Source organism: Rhopalosiphum padi, chromosome 2, assembly GCF_020882245.1.
Source record: "Rhopalosiphum padi isolate XX-2018 chromosome 2, ASM2088224v1, whole genome shotgun sequence".
NCBI lineage: Eukaryota > Metazoa > Arthropoda > Insecta > Hemiptera > Aphididae > Rhopalosiphum > Rhopalosiphum padi.
This window is the reverse complement of record NC_083598.1, coordinates 6,615,600-6,631,319: the sequence shown is the minus strand read 5'-3', so window position 1 is coordinate 6,631,319 and position 15,720 is coordinate 6,615,600. Positions and strand designations below refer to the sequence as shown.

General features: G+C 27.8%; 2 protein-coding genes across 6 annotated transcripts in view; one reads left to right on the top strand and one right to left on the bottom strand.

Annotated features, from left to right (window-relative positions):
* LOC132919425 (monocarboxylate transporter 10) overlaps positions 1 to 15,720 on the top strand; it is a 329,301-nt gene that overhangs the window by 252,448 nt on the left and 61,133 nt on the right. The gene's annotated exons all lie outside the window — the stretch shown is intronic.
* Positions 12,244 to 15,273, bottom strand: LOC132919427 (uncharacterized). Its single transcript, XM_060981021.1, has 5 exons — positions 15,156 to 15,273; positions 14,850 to 15,017; positions 14,101 to 14,208; positions 13,834 to 14,025; positions 12,244 to 13,121 (listed from the first exon to the last, which is right to left on the bottom strand). The coding sequence occupies exons 2-5, from the start codon at positions 14,997 to 14,999 to the stop codon at positions 13,029 to 13,031; spliced, it is 543 nt and encodes a 180-aa protein (XP_060837004.1). The 5' UTR covers positions 15,000 to 15,017; positions 15,156 to 15,273; the 3' UTR covers positions 12,244 to 13,028.

Below are 15,720 nucleotides of genomic sequence, written 5' to 3'. Positions count from 1 at the left end.
TTGCCAAATTTTTTTTAAAGCCTTTAAAAAAAAAAAAAAACTTAAAAAAAAATAAATTGAAAATTTCAATTGTATATAAATAGCTTAAAAAGTCAAAATATTTTGAAAATTCAATCGTAAATAGATAATGCTTATATATTATGATTTTGGTGAAAAATTAAAGTATTTACAATGATTTGTTTTTGAGTTAGAGCAAAATAAAAAAATCGATCTTGTCGAATTCTGATTATGCGTAAAAATTCCCGTTTTTTCCGTTACTTTTTTGGGGTTTTTCCTAACGCTTTTGAAAATTACTGGAATTACTGGATTTTTTTTACTTTTGACCCCTCAAAACACCAACTAAATTATTATAGAGAGTATTTTCCTTTACATAGAGAGGCTGAAGTAAAAAATCAAAGCATTATTTCTACACCAAAACGTGATGACAGACACACACAAAAAAAAAAAACATTCATCATTGTAAAATCAATACATTCCTCACTTCGTTCATAATCTAAAAATGTATTCGTGTGCCCGAGGATACCTTTCTTACTCGTGTATATTATATTGGGTATATAATTTTTCTAATAAATTGGCGGGTAAACTATCACCTGTACGTACATTTCTAAAAAACCGTTACTAAATATGCGAAATTTGAACTTCAAATTGTTATACATCTACATAAAAAGATTAGTTTGTAAAAGACTTATGTACGTTTTATAATATGCACATGTAATATACCTATACGCCATATTAGGTTAGGTAAAAATATAACTTGCTTTATGCATATTATTTTATTACATCGATTTTGATTAATTTTGCGTAGCGTTTGGCGTATGTTTACTATAATAATGTATATTGTTATACGGTTTCATTTTAACTTATTTCATTTATTTGACGCTATGATGAAGAAATAGTTTCTGGAAAACGCATCGCAGTAACCAACAGAAAACCAATTCCATTACTTCGACGAAAAGTTTTTTGCCGTCCGATTTCTAGTTAGTACATATAACGTTGACATTTTTATCGGATAAGATTTCTCAATTTCTGATCATCGAATTACAAATTTAGAAAGACGAAAAAAAAGTTATATATTTCTAAATATTATCCCAATCCGATTTTATTGTACATTATTATATTATATTATTGCGATAGTATATTATAACGCAGTGCATAACTACTCGTTGTACAAACGTTTGTTGCATACGCTAAACCTACTTTTTAGGTTCTGGTCGTAAGACGACGTATACACGTAAACGTAGGCACCGTGATCGTTAAAAAACATATTTTCTTCGAAAATAATTGCCCAGAGAGAGAGAGAGAGAGAGAGAGAGAGAGACCGGTATCAATTGAATTGGCTGCTAGTATTGACTAACATTCACTTCAGTAGTTTTAGAATCACGATTGTGCTCGATCGTTATCGTTACCTTTTGATCAACACGAGTGCGTTTGTAACATTGTCAAACCAACGTCACAATATTGTAAGAACACGATCAAAAATCTACCGACAAAGCCTCCATTGTTTATATATATAAAAAATATACAATATACCTATGTCGCTATGTACATAAATTATAAATAAATTGAGTGATACAAACATGTATACACGCAACATACATACATTTTTGTACTATATTCATGTATGCGAAGTTTTAAAATGCTTACGAATTCTAGATTTAGTTTTTTAAATTTAAAAATTATATATCTATATTTATATAATATTTACAGAATATATATTGATTGTAGAGTAGGGGGTATAGGTACTTACTTGTCCATGAAGTTTAATAACCTAAGCATATCATTATTTTTATTTTTAATATTGAAAATTATTCATTTATTGATTTTAAACTTATTTTTATTTATTACATATTCAGTATTCGTTAAATTTTGAAAAGTTTTTTAGATCAGCATTTTATGTGCATTATACAAATACACAGAACTACAGAGAATTGGTACTGTAAAACCCCAATAAGTCTAAATTGAATTGTAAACCCGTAGTGTAATAAATCTCAAAAAAAAAATATAATATATACTTCTGATTTCAGTTTCAGTTTTTAAAAGAATTTTGAAAAAATGGTTCCAGCAAGGTTTCAATTCCATAGCCTTTGAAAGGTTATAGTTTAAAACAAAAATAAATAAATTTAGATCGAAAAAAATGTAATATTTCATACGCGCCGCAAGAAATTGCACTATAATATTATGTTTAGTCTGGATTTATATCATCGCGGTTGACTACAACAAAAAAATGAAAAGTTATTTAGTCGGTCGACGTGGACATAATAATTATATTAATATACTCACTCGTTACATAATATGATATATTTACAATTTACTGTAAATACGTATGATAACATCATCGTCGTCATCTCTTCCGAAAAAAAATATTTAAACTGACGTAATAATAAACGATCTACCTATTTCTAATCGAGTGATTTCGATAATATTATGATGCGGTGTAGGTACCCCCATTTAATTATAGGACGTATTGGAACTTGCTCGTATCGCCTACAACTCGTGTGCCCATTATAATAATAATTATTAGGTACTATAATACTATATTTAATTTTCTGCACCGGAGTTAGACGTCTACCGTATAATTTTTGTAACCGGTCCGGAATTACTTTTTGATTTCTCCTGACGAATGGCGTACAATATTACCACGCCATGACACGCGCGTCGCAGTACATACGATTTTTATTAAAACATAGGTAATACGTATTATGAAGACTACCTGATTTTATATTGCAGATATCGAGAATCCATATAGGTTACTTGATTATTGATTATAAATCAACTCTTTATTTTCTCTAAAGCTATTAAACGGATATATTAAAATTGTTTTTTTTTTTTTAGATTTTAATATATATTTTAAATCAAGAAAATCCAAAGCGGATTTTTCATCTTCAAACCCTACGAATAGGCGTCCGTTTTTTATTTACTGTCCTGATTGTCGTTACTAATTTCTACTGTAATGTATGCATGAAGTACGTATGACCCAGGAAGAGCCAACTCACGCAGGGGCAGTAGAGCCACACTATATATATATATATATATTGTATTTATAAATATATAATGTATAATGTACCCACAGCTGTGAACGTCTCTTCTATGCGTGGACGTCATTTATGTAAATTTGTTGCCAAAGACGTGATTTTTTTATTGTAAAATAACAATATCATTGTGTGCGCCCACAATAATAATGATAACACTATATTAAATGATATACTATAAACAAATTAACTCGATATTTTCTCCACTGCATGAAAAACCTTTAAAGCATATTATAATTACATAAATATATATTTTGGTGGTCGCTGTTATAATGTAATAAATATAGCGTAACAAATTGAATATGTTAAAATATACGATTTATCGCGTAACGCAAAATCGGTTAACAAAATATTTTTTATTTATTTATTAATTTTTGGTTGTCGTTACAAATGTGACGCCAAATAGGCTATATGAAATTGGTAAAACAATAATCAATACAATCTAATAACGATTAACTGATACGAGTATAATTATGGTTATCGTTTGCCTGACATGAGTACGTGACAACTGTAAAACCGAAAAGGTCAAACAAAAATTTAACCAGCCTAAAAACATATCTAATATTACGTATATTAAAAATAGCATATAGATACATACTCTCTTTTCTCTTGTATAGATTACAAACAATGCAGTATTTTACAAGTGTTTGGTCTCTTTCTATAGTCCTTACACATTTAAGTATTTTAAATTATAATACTCTAAATCAAAAACATATCATAATTTAACACTTTTAAAAGTATATAGATCTTCGACGAGCAGTGATGTGGTGCATCATATATTCATATAGCTATAGTGAACTAAAATTGTACGAAATATCTCAACTAGTTGTGGATTACGAGGATATAGTGATCCAGTATTCTACTACGATTAAGACCACCTAGACTCATTTTATACCAGCTTTTTTTATCTAATTATTCTAAACAAATGTTCTACATTAGATCCACACTACATTAGTAAAATATACTACCTATAGTTGGCTTTTTGTGGAAACAATAAATATTACACGATATTACTCTCAAAATTATGCAATATTGAATGTAATTTATAAATAATATATTGGATCGACCGACGTGCTACAGTACACTAGTAGAATATCATACCCTATACATTCCTATTTTGATCTTCTATGTATAAATAAAAATTGTAAAATTAAAAATGTCAACAACCATTTTATTTTATTTAAACGATGTCTCCATTGAAAAGTTGAAACCGTTACTAATAAATAAGTTTAAAAACAATTTGTTTAGCGTAAAGCGTTTAAAAATATATATATATATACAAATATATAATAAAAAATGAAAAATAAAAAGAATATTGTTAGAACAATATGTAATGGTTTGTATGGTGAAAGAGGACGAGGAGAAACGTTACAAGAAAATACAAGACTGACCACGATGTTAATGCTTGTGCGTGTCTTTCGTTAAAAAAAAAACAAATCCCCTTTTGTGAACTCGACTAATATTTTGATGTCAAAAACACAAAAGGCATAAGTCGAAATGATTATCTTTTGGCGTTAAAATACGCCGTGAAATATTAAGCTTGCACGACGAACGGACCGCAAAATAATAATATTTTATCGAAATTACGATTACTGGTGAATTATTCCGTTAGGGTTTTCTCGTGTATTCGACACGATCTGTAGCGGTGGTGGTCGGACAACTTTAACGCATATAATTATTATAACTAACTCACTTTATAGAGTTATACTATTATTTAGGTATACCGGATAATTCATTAAGTATGCTCGGCCCAATATTTTCATTTAATAATGAATTTATTGCAGGGAATTCTGATTATGGAATTTATGAATATACTTGAACGTTGTATTTTCAAATTCTTGAAATCTAAATAACTTTGTTTGCCGATTTATCTTGTCTATTTTATGTGAAAACTCTTGTGTATAAAATCATTATAAAACTGTTATGACCTGCACCCGCACCTGACGAATTCCGCTGTTGACGATTCTTTGATCTCTGAATCTCGTCCCGCTACAATAATTTAAATTATGTCACTATATACTCATTGACGCTATTATACGAGTCTCACGTCGTTGACGCCGTCACACCGTTCACGATCAGAACGAGTGCGATATGGGGATTTATCTATATTTTTAAAATTTTTTTTTAACGTTATAATTCATACCTAACGATTGTTTTTGTATTTTCTATGTAGAGTGAATATAATATGTATTCGTGTTTATTGTGTGTTTTCCCAAATCCTGTTTTAATCCGTTCTCCGGAACAAAATGTATTGTATTTGTCGAAAACGTTTGCAAACGAATATCGATTGCCGCTAAACCAATATATTAAAACGGCTACATAACTATGTATATTAATATTCGAATAAGCCTTTCAAATTATGATAGAAGTAATAAGCCCGCCCAATATTAATAATTGTGTCCCACGAGACTTAACCACACTCCATAATTATACCCCTACGCCCATTTAAAGTTTATAAAAGCTTGTTTATAACAAACTGTTTAGTTCGTGGTATTTGCACACCGACATTTTGAAAATGGTATTCTGCTTATGCGTTTTGTATTAAAAACCTGAATATTGATTAAAATTGAATAATAACTTAACTACGAAAATATCTTATAAGTACGTAGATATGATATAGATAGTAATAAATTCAGTTATTTACGAGTGTTTGACTTACTTAAAGTTCTTATAGTTTCTTTTATTTATAATACTTTAAATTATAAGCATACTCTATGACATATAACATAATATTTTAAGAATATATGATTCTTCCGTGAATGGTATAATCATATCTTTAATTTGCTCACATTCTACGAGTAAAATAATTTAAATTAAATAAGTTGACTTATGAAGTTAAATATACTTAAATTACTAAAATAAATGGTTGAAATTGTAATCAATTAATAAATAAAAAAAACTATACTTATTAAAAAGTACAAAAGCCGTCCACGATATTGATAATTATATTTATCTGTTTATTACAAAAAAAAAAAGAAATAAAAATGAACTTGGGTGAAGTTTTTGTTGTGAAATAGACAAAAGTCAAGGGTTAGAATAGTGCGCTATATGTGATATTAATTATTTATACATCTATCACATTACGGACTACGGTGCAGCTTCCATCCTGTCGTCGAGTCTGAAAACCTGCTGTACTCGAACGAGTGACTTTCCGTCAGGACAAGAATACTATGAAATAATACACTACTTACAACTCTATAGTCTTTATCTTCATGCACTGTATAATGTTCATATGTCCCAACTTGAGACATTCTCTGCGAAGGACTACGATATAAATATTATTTTTTGTCTAGTAACCGTCGTCCTTGAACTTTTATTTTCAGCTGCAAAGTCTCGTTACATACCGTTTTTATTATTGTGTATAATATTATATACATTTTATTTTTCTGTAGTGTCACCTGGCGTGCCGTAAATCTAAGAGATCGCATAATAATATGTGAATTATAACGGCTTACTTTAACTATTGGGCGCTCTGGTTTCAGGCTGTATTATAATATACGATTTACCTATTTGTTTCAATTTGATATTGTGTCAAAATAACTTTTTTTTATATACATATATTTGCGATTAGGTTTCTATTATTAGTAGTAACTCATCGATACATTTTTAGAAATTTAGATAAAATTATTGGTGAAAAACCATAATTTTTATAAAAATGCACATAGTAGGTATGTATTATAGAAAGTCTAGCTAATCTTTTCATCGTAATTTCCAATGTCTGATAGTTTATAGGTAGTATAAAGTACTATTAGATACAATCTTGAAACAAAAATATTCAAAAAAAATAATTTGAATATTAAATATAAATACTGTAAAACAGTAATATCATAAAATGGAATATTAATTAATGTAATTGAATAGTGTGGATTACCATTTTTTTTTTACCAGAAAAATGTATCTAAGTATTTTATAAATAATTTAATTTAATCAAAGTCTTGAGTAAAATGGAGTAACACATTTTTGAATTTTTTATTTATTACATATAAAAATATAAACAAACTTAACACTCTTCCGAAATATGAAGTTTCAGCAGAACCAAGTTTGACAATAAATGCATGCTGTTACTTCATTTTCATGAATCGAAACGATATCTTAATATATTTTATCCTATTTGCGTTTAAATTGATTTTTTTTTTTTACTTTAGGTATAGCATTAACAGCTATGAGAAAAATGAAAATTTTGTTTTTAGTAAGTGAAACATGGATTTTTAGTATGTGTTCTAAATGTTCGCTAAATATTTTACGTGTATAAAAAATAATTTAGACGTATAAACATATACCTATTAATGACACCAAACAATTATTTTTCACGAAAGTATGCGAAAGTAATATATCAAAATTGTTTCTATATTTTTTTCTTTTTGCGGCCTTATAACGATATATCTATATTAAATCAAGTATCTAAGAAGGTATATATACAAAAAAACATATATAGCATGTCTGCAATAATTATCCTATCACCGCGGTAGTCGGTACTCAGACACGATGGAAATCACATGTGATTTTTACACTGGACGAGAACCACATTCGATTTGGTACCGAACAAATAACTGGATTTTCGGATGGACAACCATAATTGTCTTCCGAGTCGGATACCGAACAATTTGCGTCGATCAATGTGCCTTGGACGAGGCCTTAATTCGTCCGCGCTCCAAGACATTATTATTATAATATCGCGTATAATAATAGGTAGGTGGTAAAATGTACGAAAACAATGTCTTCAGAACACGTTTTACACTATTATCGTATAATAATGTGCTTCGTAAAAATCATATTTTCACATTCTCGTATGATTTATTTATTTCACGTGATTTAACGACTAGCATAAAACATAATTTGATGCAATTTTCATTGTATATACTTATTTTTATATTACACGCACGGTGTTTAATATACACTTAAATGCAAGTGAGTGCAATTAGTATAATAAAACTGTACATTAATAAACCATTTCATGAAATGTATGTAGTTAAATACCTGTGAACTCGGGATTCAGCTTCAGGGTTTTAAATCGGTAATTGATTTTTACAAAGAATTAATTACTTATAACACATAACACCGTACCAAAACAATTTTAAAATTAATAAAAATATGGATCAATAACACGTAGGTACATGTTATTATTTTTTATTGCCATGAATAATTCATTAACTTTACAAAAAAAAAAAAAAGTTTTTTACGCATATTTCTCGTTGAACTTTTAGACTACCAAGGTACTCATCTACCACCATGGTATGAAACTCATAATAAATTGATGGTATAATTTTGATTTTAGTATGATTACGAATGGTGTGTTTATACAATTTTCGTGGATCTATATGCGCCGTCTTAGTGAATTGTATTATCTAATCTTATTATAATTACCTATTTTTTTTTAAACAGGGTTTATTTAAAACCAGTTATTTAAAATGAAACTTGCTGACGATTTCCACGAATACTATTTTGAGAATATGAAATTGCTAATAGTGTTTAATATACTTTAAATTCAATGTATTTTACTTCCTGGGATCAAATATATCATAATATTATACAATATGAATTCTTCTGCAGTTATTATTTAATACGGATATACTTATAACAGATATAACCTTATAATATCGTATATGATATGACAGAATGCATTTATTGCTTGGTCATTTATGCTTGGTTATTTTATTTTTTGATAATTATTCTTGGGTTTTTCTTATCAATATAATCTCTACTAGTTTTTATGTTTTTCAAAAAATAATAATGTTTTTACATACACGCTATATTTTTAATAATTTATACATAAAATATAAAACTAAAAAACTAACTAGGTAATGTATAAAAACGCAAACATTTTCTTTTTTCAAAGTTATTATAATATAAAAACAATTATTATGAATAGGTAATCAACAAAACCTGGGTATATTACTTCATTCAATGTCACAATAATCATTCTGAATTTAAATGTATTGTTTTATTATTTTAGTTTTTATATAGTTTAATATAATTATTAGTATAATATGAGATCAAATCATCTGAACTTTATGCCTCTATTTTGAGTTATTTCGTATATGACCTTGATTGTGAAGCAATACGATTCAACAACAGGTATTGGGATAGATATTATTATACACTAGTAATTGCAGAATTCCTGTTTCTTTTGATCATTTATTTTTTAAAGCCGTGCGAACATAGTGTCTGATACCAAAACAGATTATAATTGTTGTTAGTAAGACAAAAAAAAAATCATCGTAATTTTACGTACATGGTTACTTTTTTTTCATCATGCGATATACGGATTCCACAAACCAAAAATAGACGATTGAAATGTATCTTAGCAGCATGAAGAAAATAATAATTAAGATTATATTTATGTGCACCGCATACACACACACACACACACACACATATACATATATTTATATTAGATACTTCGTATATCAAATTGTGTATTTTAATAATACCATCTTTTAATAATTTTGTATTGAAGACTATGGTATAATAAACCGGTCGTAGATTTTGCTAAGCGGTCTTAAAACATTTTCATTAATCATTGATGCGTTAACAGTTGATGGTTGTGATAATTACCGTTGAAAATTGTTTTTAACCTCGCAGTAAACGTAAAAACGTTTTTTTTTTTTTTTTTATATAAATTTCATGTCATATTATAGGTAATTAAAATTCCGTTTGAGATTTTTGATTTCTTTGATGGTTGTTAATTATTATTTGTCCAAAATGAATGATTGCCATTTCTCTTCGTTCTTATGAATACATGCACCTATTATAAATATAAAATAACGTTTTATTACTATGTATTTATCCAAGTTTCCTTAATTAATTTCTCGCAAAAAAAACGTACGATTTTTTGAATAATTAATAATCATAATTAAAACCTGGAACTAACCTATATTATATTTTGTTGTAGGTATCTACCTACTACTTTCATGGTATTGTATTATGAATATTTTTCATGCATACCTGCCAAAGTACCAAAGGTTACGGTCATTATAATTGTTTACACTTGACGAATGGAATTTCAAAAAAGTGTTTTTTTCCCGCCAGCTCGTTGAACGTTTGACGAAAATGATTATTATTTTCGTCGCCCCACTATGATAATGTAATATATCGTGGTGATCCAATTTTATAATATGTATACTATTATACATTGGATTTACGGATTTCATATGTATATGTATTATATGTACGTTAAAAACAATTTTAATGGACGACGCTGATGTTTTTTACCACTATACATACCAAACGTAATAATAATATAATATAACCGGAGGCCGCGGCGTTGATTGTTCCCATCTGAATTTTAAACAGAACCCATCACGGCTGACAGCTATGTGCTACCGTGTTGACATATAGGAAACTGGTAATAGAGCGAAATGTATACGTATGTAAATATGTCTGTGTGTGTGTGTGTGTGAGAGAGAGTGAGCAATAAACGTGAGTGGGGTGCTTTGATGCGAAGTGATGACAAAATGTCACACATCGAAAAATTGGCCTTATTCCGTGAACGCTATACGACCGTTACTATACACTGTGCGGTATATTATTATATCATTTAGTTAAATTTTCAAGCTCAAACAATATTATAATGCGACGCATATGCTGGCCCGAGTAATTATGTGGCGTATTTAGAAACATCAAATGGAAGTTGTGGCAAAAAACATTTAAACTTCTAATAAATATCAACATAGCATAATATATTATAGTTTAGTTCCATGCATAATTTCAGAATGATTTGGTCCCAAAATTAAACAATGAGTATTATACATTTAAAAGGCAGATATATGGGTTTTTTGATTTGTAAAAAATGTAGTATAGATAAATTATAAAAATGTAATAAGTACGTCTAGAATCTACTGGTAAACTGTTTTTTCCGATGATATGGTAATTTGTGACGAATATTGAATAAAGCTTGCAATTCAGTCTCCCTTCTTCCGCAGTAGACCACATGAAGTTTTTTATTCTTTTACGCGACAAAAATGATCTTTTCAGAATATATTCAGTTATGTAAATTGTTGTATAAATAGTTAAAAGTCTCTCAATATTTGGATACGATATTGTATAAATTAAGAAGATAAGGTTGTTTAACATTTGTTCAACAAATAGATAATATAGTGTGAAATCCCGTTATCTAAATAAAATAGAATAGATGAAATCGCATATATCTGATTTATAAATTAATAATTTCTATCGTAATATTTATTCAGACATACAAAGAATATTATTTACCAATACCCACAAGCAAATTAATTAGTAGTTATTAATGATAATTATAAATTTAGTACATTCACACAATAAATAAAGGTGGATCACTAAACAAATGCATAATAAATATATCCTTGGATCTAACTTTAGATATATACAAATACACATAGTAGGTAATAATAATAAAACGTGTACAACCTATGTCGGGGAGTAATAAAATAAACGCAAAACAATTTTTGTAACAAAAACGAAATGCATATAATAACATTATACGCACTATAATCACATATTATAGAACTGCTGAAATCTGTGTACCTATAAATATAATATTAAGTTAGCCCGTACAGAAACCGGAAAATGATTAACCGGTCGGTCGTGCCGACGCGAAAACGAAAACACTATTACGACACCGCGATGCCCATACTCTAATATTATAAGCGGATATAAAATAGCTAATTGAAATACCATAATATTTTATTATAGTCGCATGTCAGTGCTTGGACACCTATCTCCGCCTTGGCATCGTCACTTTACTTAATATAAGTTCAGGTGTTCCGTTGCTATTGCATCGTAAATAATTTACTACATTCGATTTCGATAATATAATAAACTATGAACTGAAGCAAATAAAAAAAAAAAAAAACGTTGATTAAAATATAATATTCCATTTATTTCATAGTTTTACGAATAATTTAAACAAAACAACGTTCACATATGCACCAAATAATGTCAATAAAAAAAACCACATTAGTTAAATCACCTTACATTTTGTTTTCATGTAAACTAAATATATACTCTTCATTAATAGTTTATTTAAAAATGTATAATAAGGACTTTATTCCTAAAAAATTGTGTCAATAAATTAATTGCAAACATGTTATTTTACTTTCCTCTAAAAACATATCATACCTACATAAACATTAAAAATGATAGTTAATGTTTATGTCGATATAGATGAATAGCAAATTGCAATTTTTGCCAATCGCGTAGTGTTGTAAATAAAATTTTAAATAACAATTATCTAATATAACTTTGGATCGAAAAACGAAAATCAATTTATTATTTATTATACTGTTATAAAAGATTATGGTAAGTGACTTAATAATATTTAATATAACATCATTAACAAAAATATGTAATTAGTAAAATATAACTTAATGGTAATATAATAGTATTAGTCTTAATATTTGTATATGAATATTAACAAAAATAAATGTTAAAAGTTATAATATTGTAACTTAAAATGATTACAGGATAAAGGTAAAAAGTAATGTACCTGTATAATTGTAAGTGTTTCCTGGAGTCGTTAATACATGACAGATACTTCATTATGTACTATTTTGTTATTTTCTTAAAATATAATAAAAATTAATTCTATAATTGTTTGCATACATTGTTATGAAGTTAATAATATATTCTAATCATAATATTATGGACAGTAATTTGATTATTTAATAATTTAAAAGGAATTTTTATATTTTTTTAATACACTATAATAAGCCATACGTATAATGGGTAAAAAGAAATGTATATTAATAATATAATAGATCAATATCATTCTGTCGTTTTTTACTTAAATTATTCAAAAATAATATCGGAAATTAAACAAATAATAACAATTATTTAATATTTTATTGAATATTTATATAACACACGCGTTTATAGACAAATAATTATTTAAATTGTGTACAATTTTTATTGTGAACATGAACATTAAACAGGATAACACTTAATTAGGTTATTGAGAACAATATTATAATATATATATAAAAAAAAACTTTTAAATAACTTCGGTTTAGGTTTCATCAATTGTTATTGGCAGACGCGACATCTTACGTATTTGTAATCAGTGTATAAAGTCATAACATTTGAACAGTTTAAACACTTAGTCTTCCTCGCAACCATCTACAAATTAATTAAAGTATATACAATAAATCGATATAAATAAGTTATAGTTAAACTCGAAGTAATAAGTTTAATATATTTAACTAAAAAATATAGGTATATTATTATAACTTATGAAAATCAAAAGTAATTATACTACATAAATATTTGGTTACTCTTAATAATGATATTCTGTAAATTTAAAAACGGTTAGACTTGATTAATTAAAGAAAATGATTCCTTCTTACAAAGTATAATGTAGCATAATAAATAGAAGTTAATCCAGAAAATATTGTAATAAAATATATTTATATATGCTCGGTGGTCAAACTGTCCCCTCCTACCAACCCATATCAGCTTCTCAATATGATATGTAAATGTGCGTTTGTGTGTGTGTTCATAACTATTAAAGAAATTATTACAATATTATTCACACCATCCCGAATCGCTAGCATTTCTAATCTGTCACAGATGTAATATTTCAGCAAACGACGGAGTAATTTAACCGTCAGATTAAGAATTTAAGATGAGTGCGCTTACGTCATCACTGCAAAATTCCACTTATATAATTTTCTCAAGGCGGTTTTTACCATTCAATAATCACTACACAGCACACACAGACACTTCGGAGAGTGTTGAGATAAGAGTAAAATACGTTATTATATCTAATTTTCTAATAAAATATTATCGATGATAAGATATTAAAATGGTGGATATTAAAAAATACACACACCATTGAGCTTGAACCGTCATATCCAGCTGATTTATAAGGCCGTATGTTCTGTTCCACTATAGAGCACTTCGTCGTCATAGAATTATTATCATTGTGCTCGGATAATGTGATGGAAGGATGCTGCGTAGATTTGACGTTATGTCCGGACACCGTCGATGTAGTAGAGCCTCCAACTATTTCTTCCGAGCATATCTAAAATGGGATTTAAAATTACAATAAAAATATAAAACACTATAATAAAATAATGTATAGCGTTCGTATAGGTACCTCTGCACTGGTGTCGTCGTTGTCGACTGTTGACTTGAATTTGCTATGAGTAATTTGCGAACTATCCGGAGTAATAACAGTTGCTACAGACGATTTTTTCGTTTTTGACTAATCGAATTTAAATTTCAAATTAAATTAGACAAGTTAATAAAAAAGAGCTGTTGCGATCACTGCAGTTAGTCAACAGGTAAAATGTCAACAAGAAAAAAAAAGTTAAAATATGTAGAATGATAGAATACAGAATTCGTAGCTTTGCAATACACACATTTGAACGAGTTTCGTCATCTTCGGTCAATTTATACGGGCGTATATTGTCTTTTATCGATTTGTCTGTTATTATCACAGAATCATCATAATGATCACCGAGCACGATAACCATTCTACGGTACTAATAGACACGTCAATTAAAGATAATATAAGTCCGTATAATTTGACTGAAGATGACGAAACTCGTCCAAAGGCGTGTGTTATTGCAATGCTACGATTTCTAGCAGTATGCTATTTCATTACACTTTTTTTTTTTTATTGAAAAACGTTGTTGAAATTGTACATGAAAATGATAAATGCAGTGAATACGCGGTTGTCCGTCTGATTGTTCAATTATTTTAATTTAATTTAAAATATCAACAAATATAGTATTATAGGTAACCGTTTTGTTATAACAAAACGAGAAAGTGACGCAACATGATATTGTAATAGTATTTTGAGGTACTACACACGTGTTGTTATTAAATCAGAATAATACGCACTATGAACATAAATTCATCGCTGCACGTCGTCGCACTGGTATGATCGATGGTTCGACAGCCGTCTGTTAGGTCATCTGTGGTTGCCTTATCATTCCAATTATATGAAGTGGGATCCAAAAAATTACAGTTCCAAGCGATTACGTTGGCCATACGAGCGTTATCGAGAAACTAAAATATTGATAATATGTGATATATTTTACATATATAAATATTAAATTATATTATTATACTATGGTAGTTTCCTGTTTTAAATAAAACAAATAAAATGTATAGACTTTTGAAATATTTATCATTTTGATTGCCTACCTTTACTATTCAACATTAAAGTTTATTTGTTAATATAATTGTATTACTAATAATTACTTTATTAGTTCTAAAACGATTAAAATGTTTAAGCTATAATAATAAATAAATACAACTTCAGTATTATACTTACTTCGTTAACCGCGAAATCGTTGAACTGAGCATGACCCACACGATGAAAGTATTCCGGATTGGTCATATTTTTTTCAGTGGAGGTGGACGAAAATTGTATATGCGCTTGTCCTATTAGATTGTATAATAATTAATATAATATATACATTATACAGTGGAACATCGATAAGTCGTAGTTCAGAGGTTATACAAAGAAATAATTACTTAGAGATGTATATTATAATATTTAATTTTTACTATATCCTATCGGTGTTCACTATTGTAGTGTGTATTATTATCAATTAAACATTATTAAAACAAATAATAAAACATAATTAAAAAAATAAATACTCAATAATAAGCACAGTGGAATTTGTTTAACTTATCGATTTTTAACTGTATATTTATTGCTTAATAATAATTAAAATATTATAAAATTTAAATAATAAAGAATATG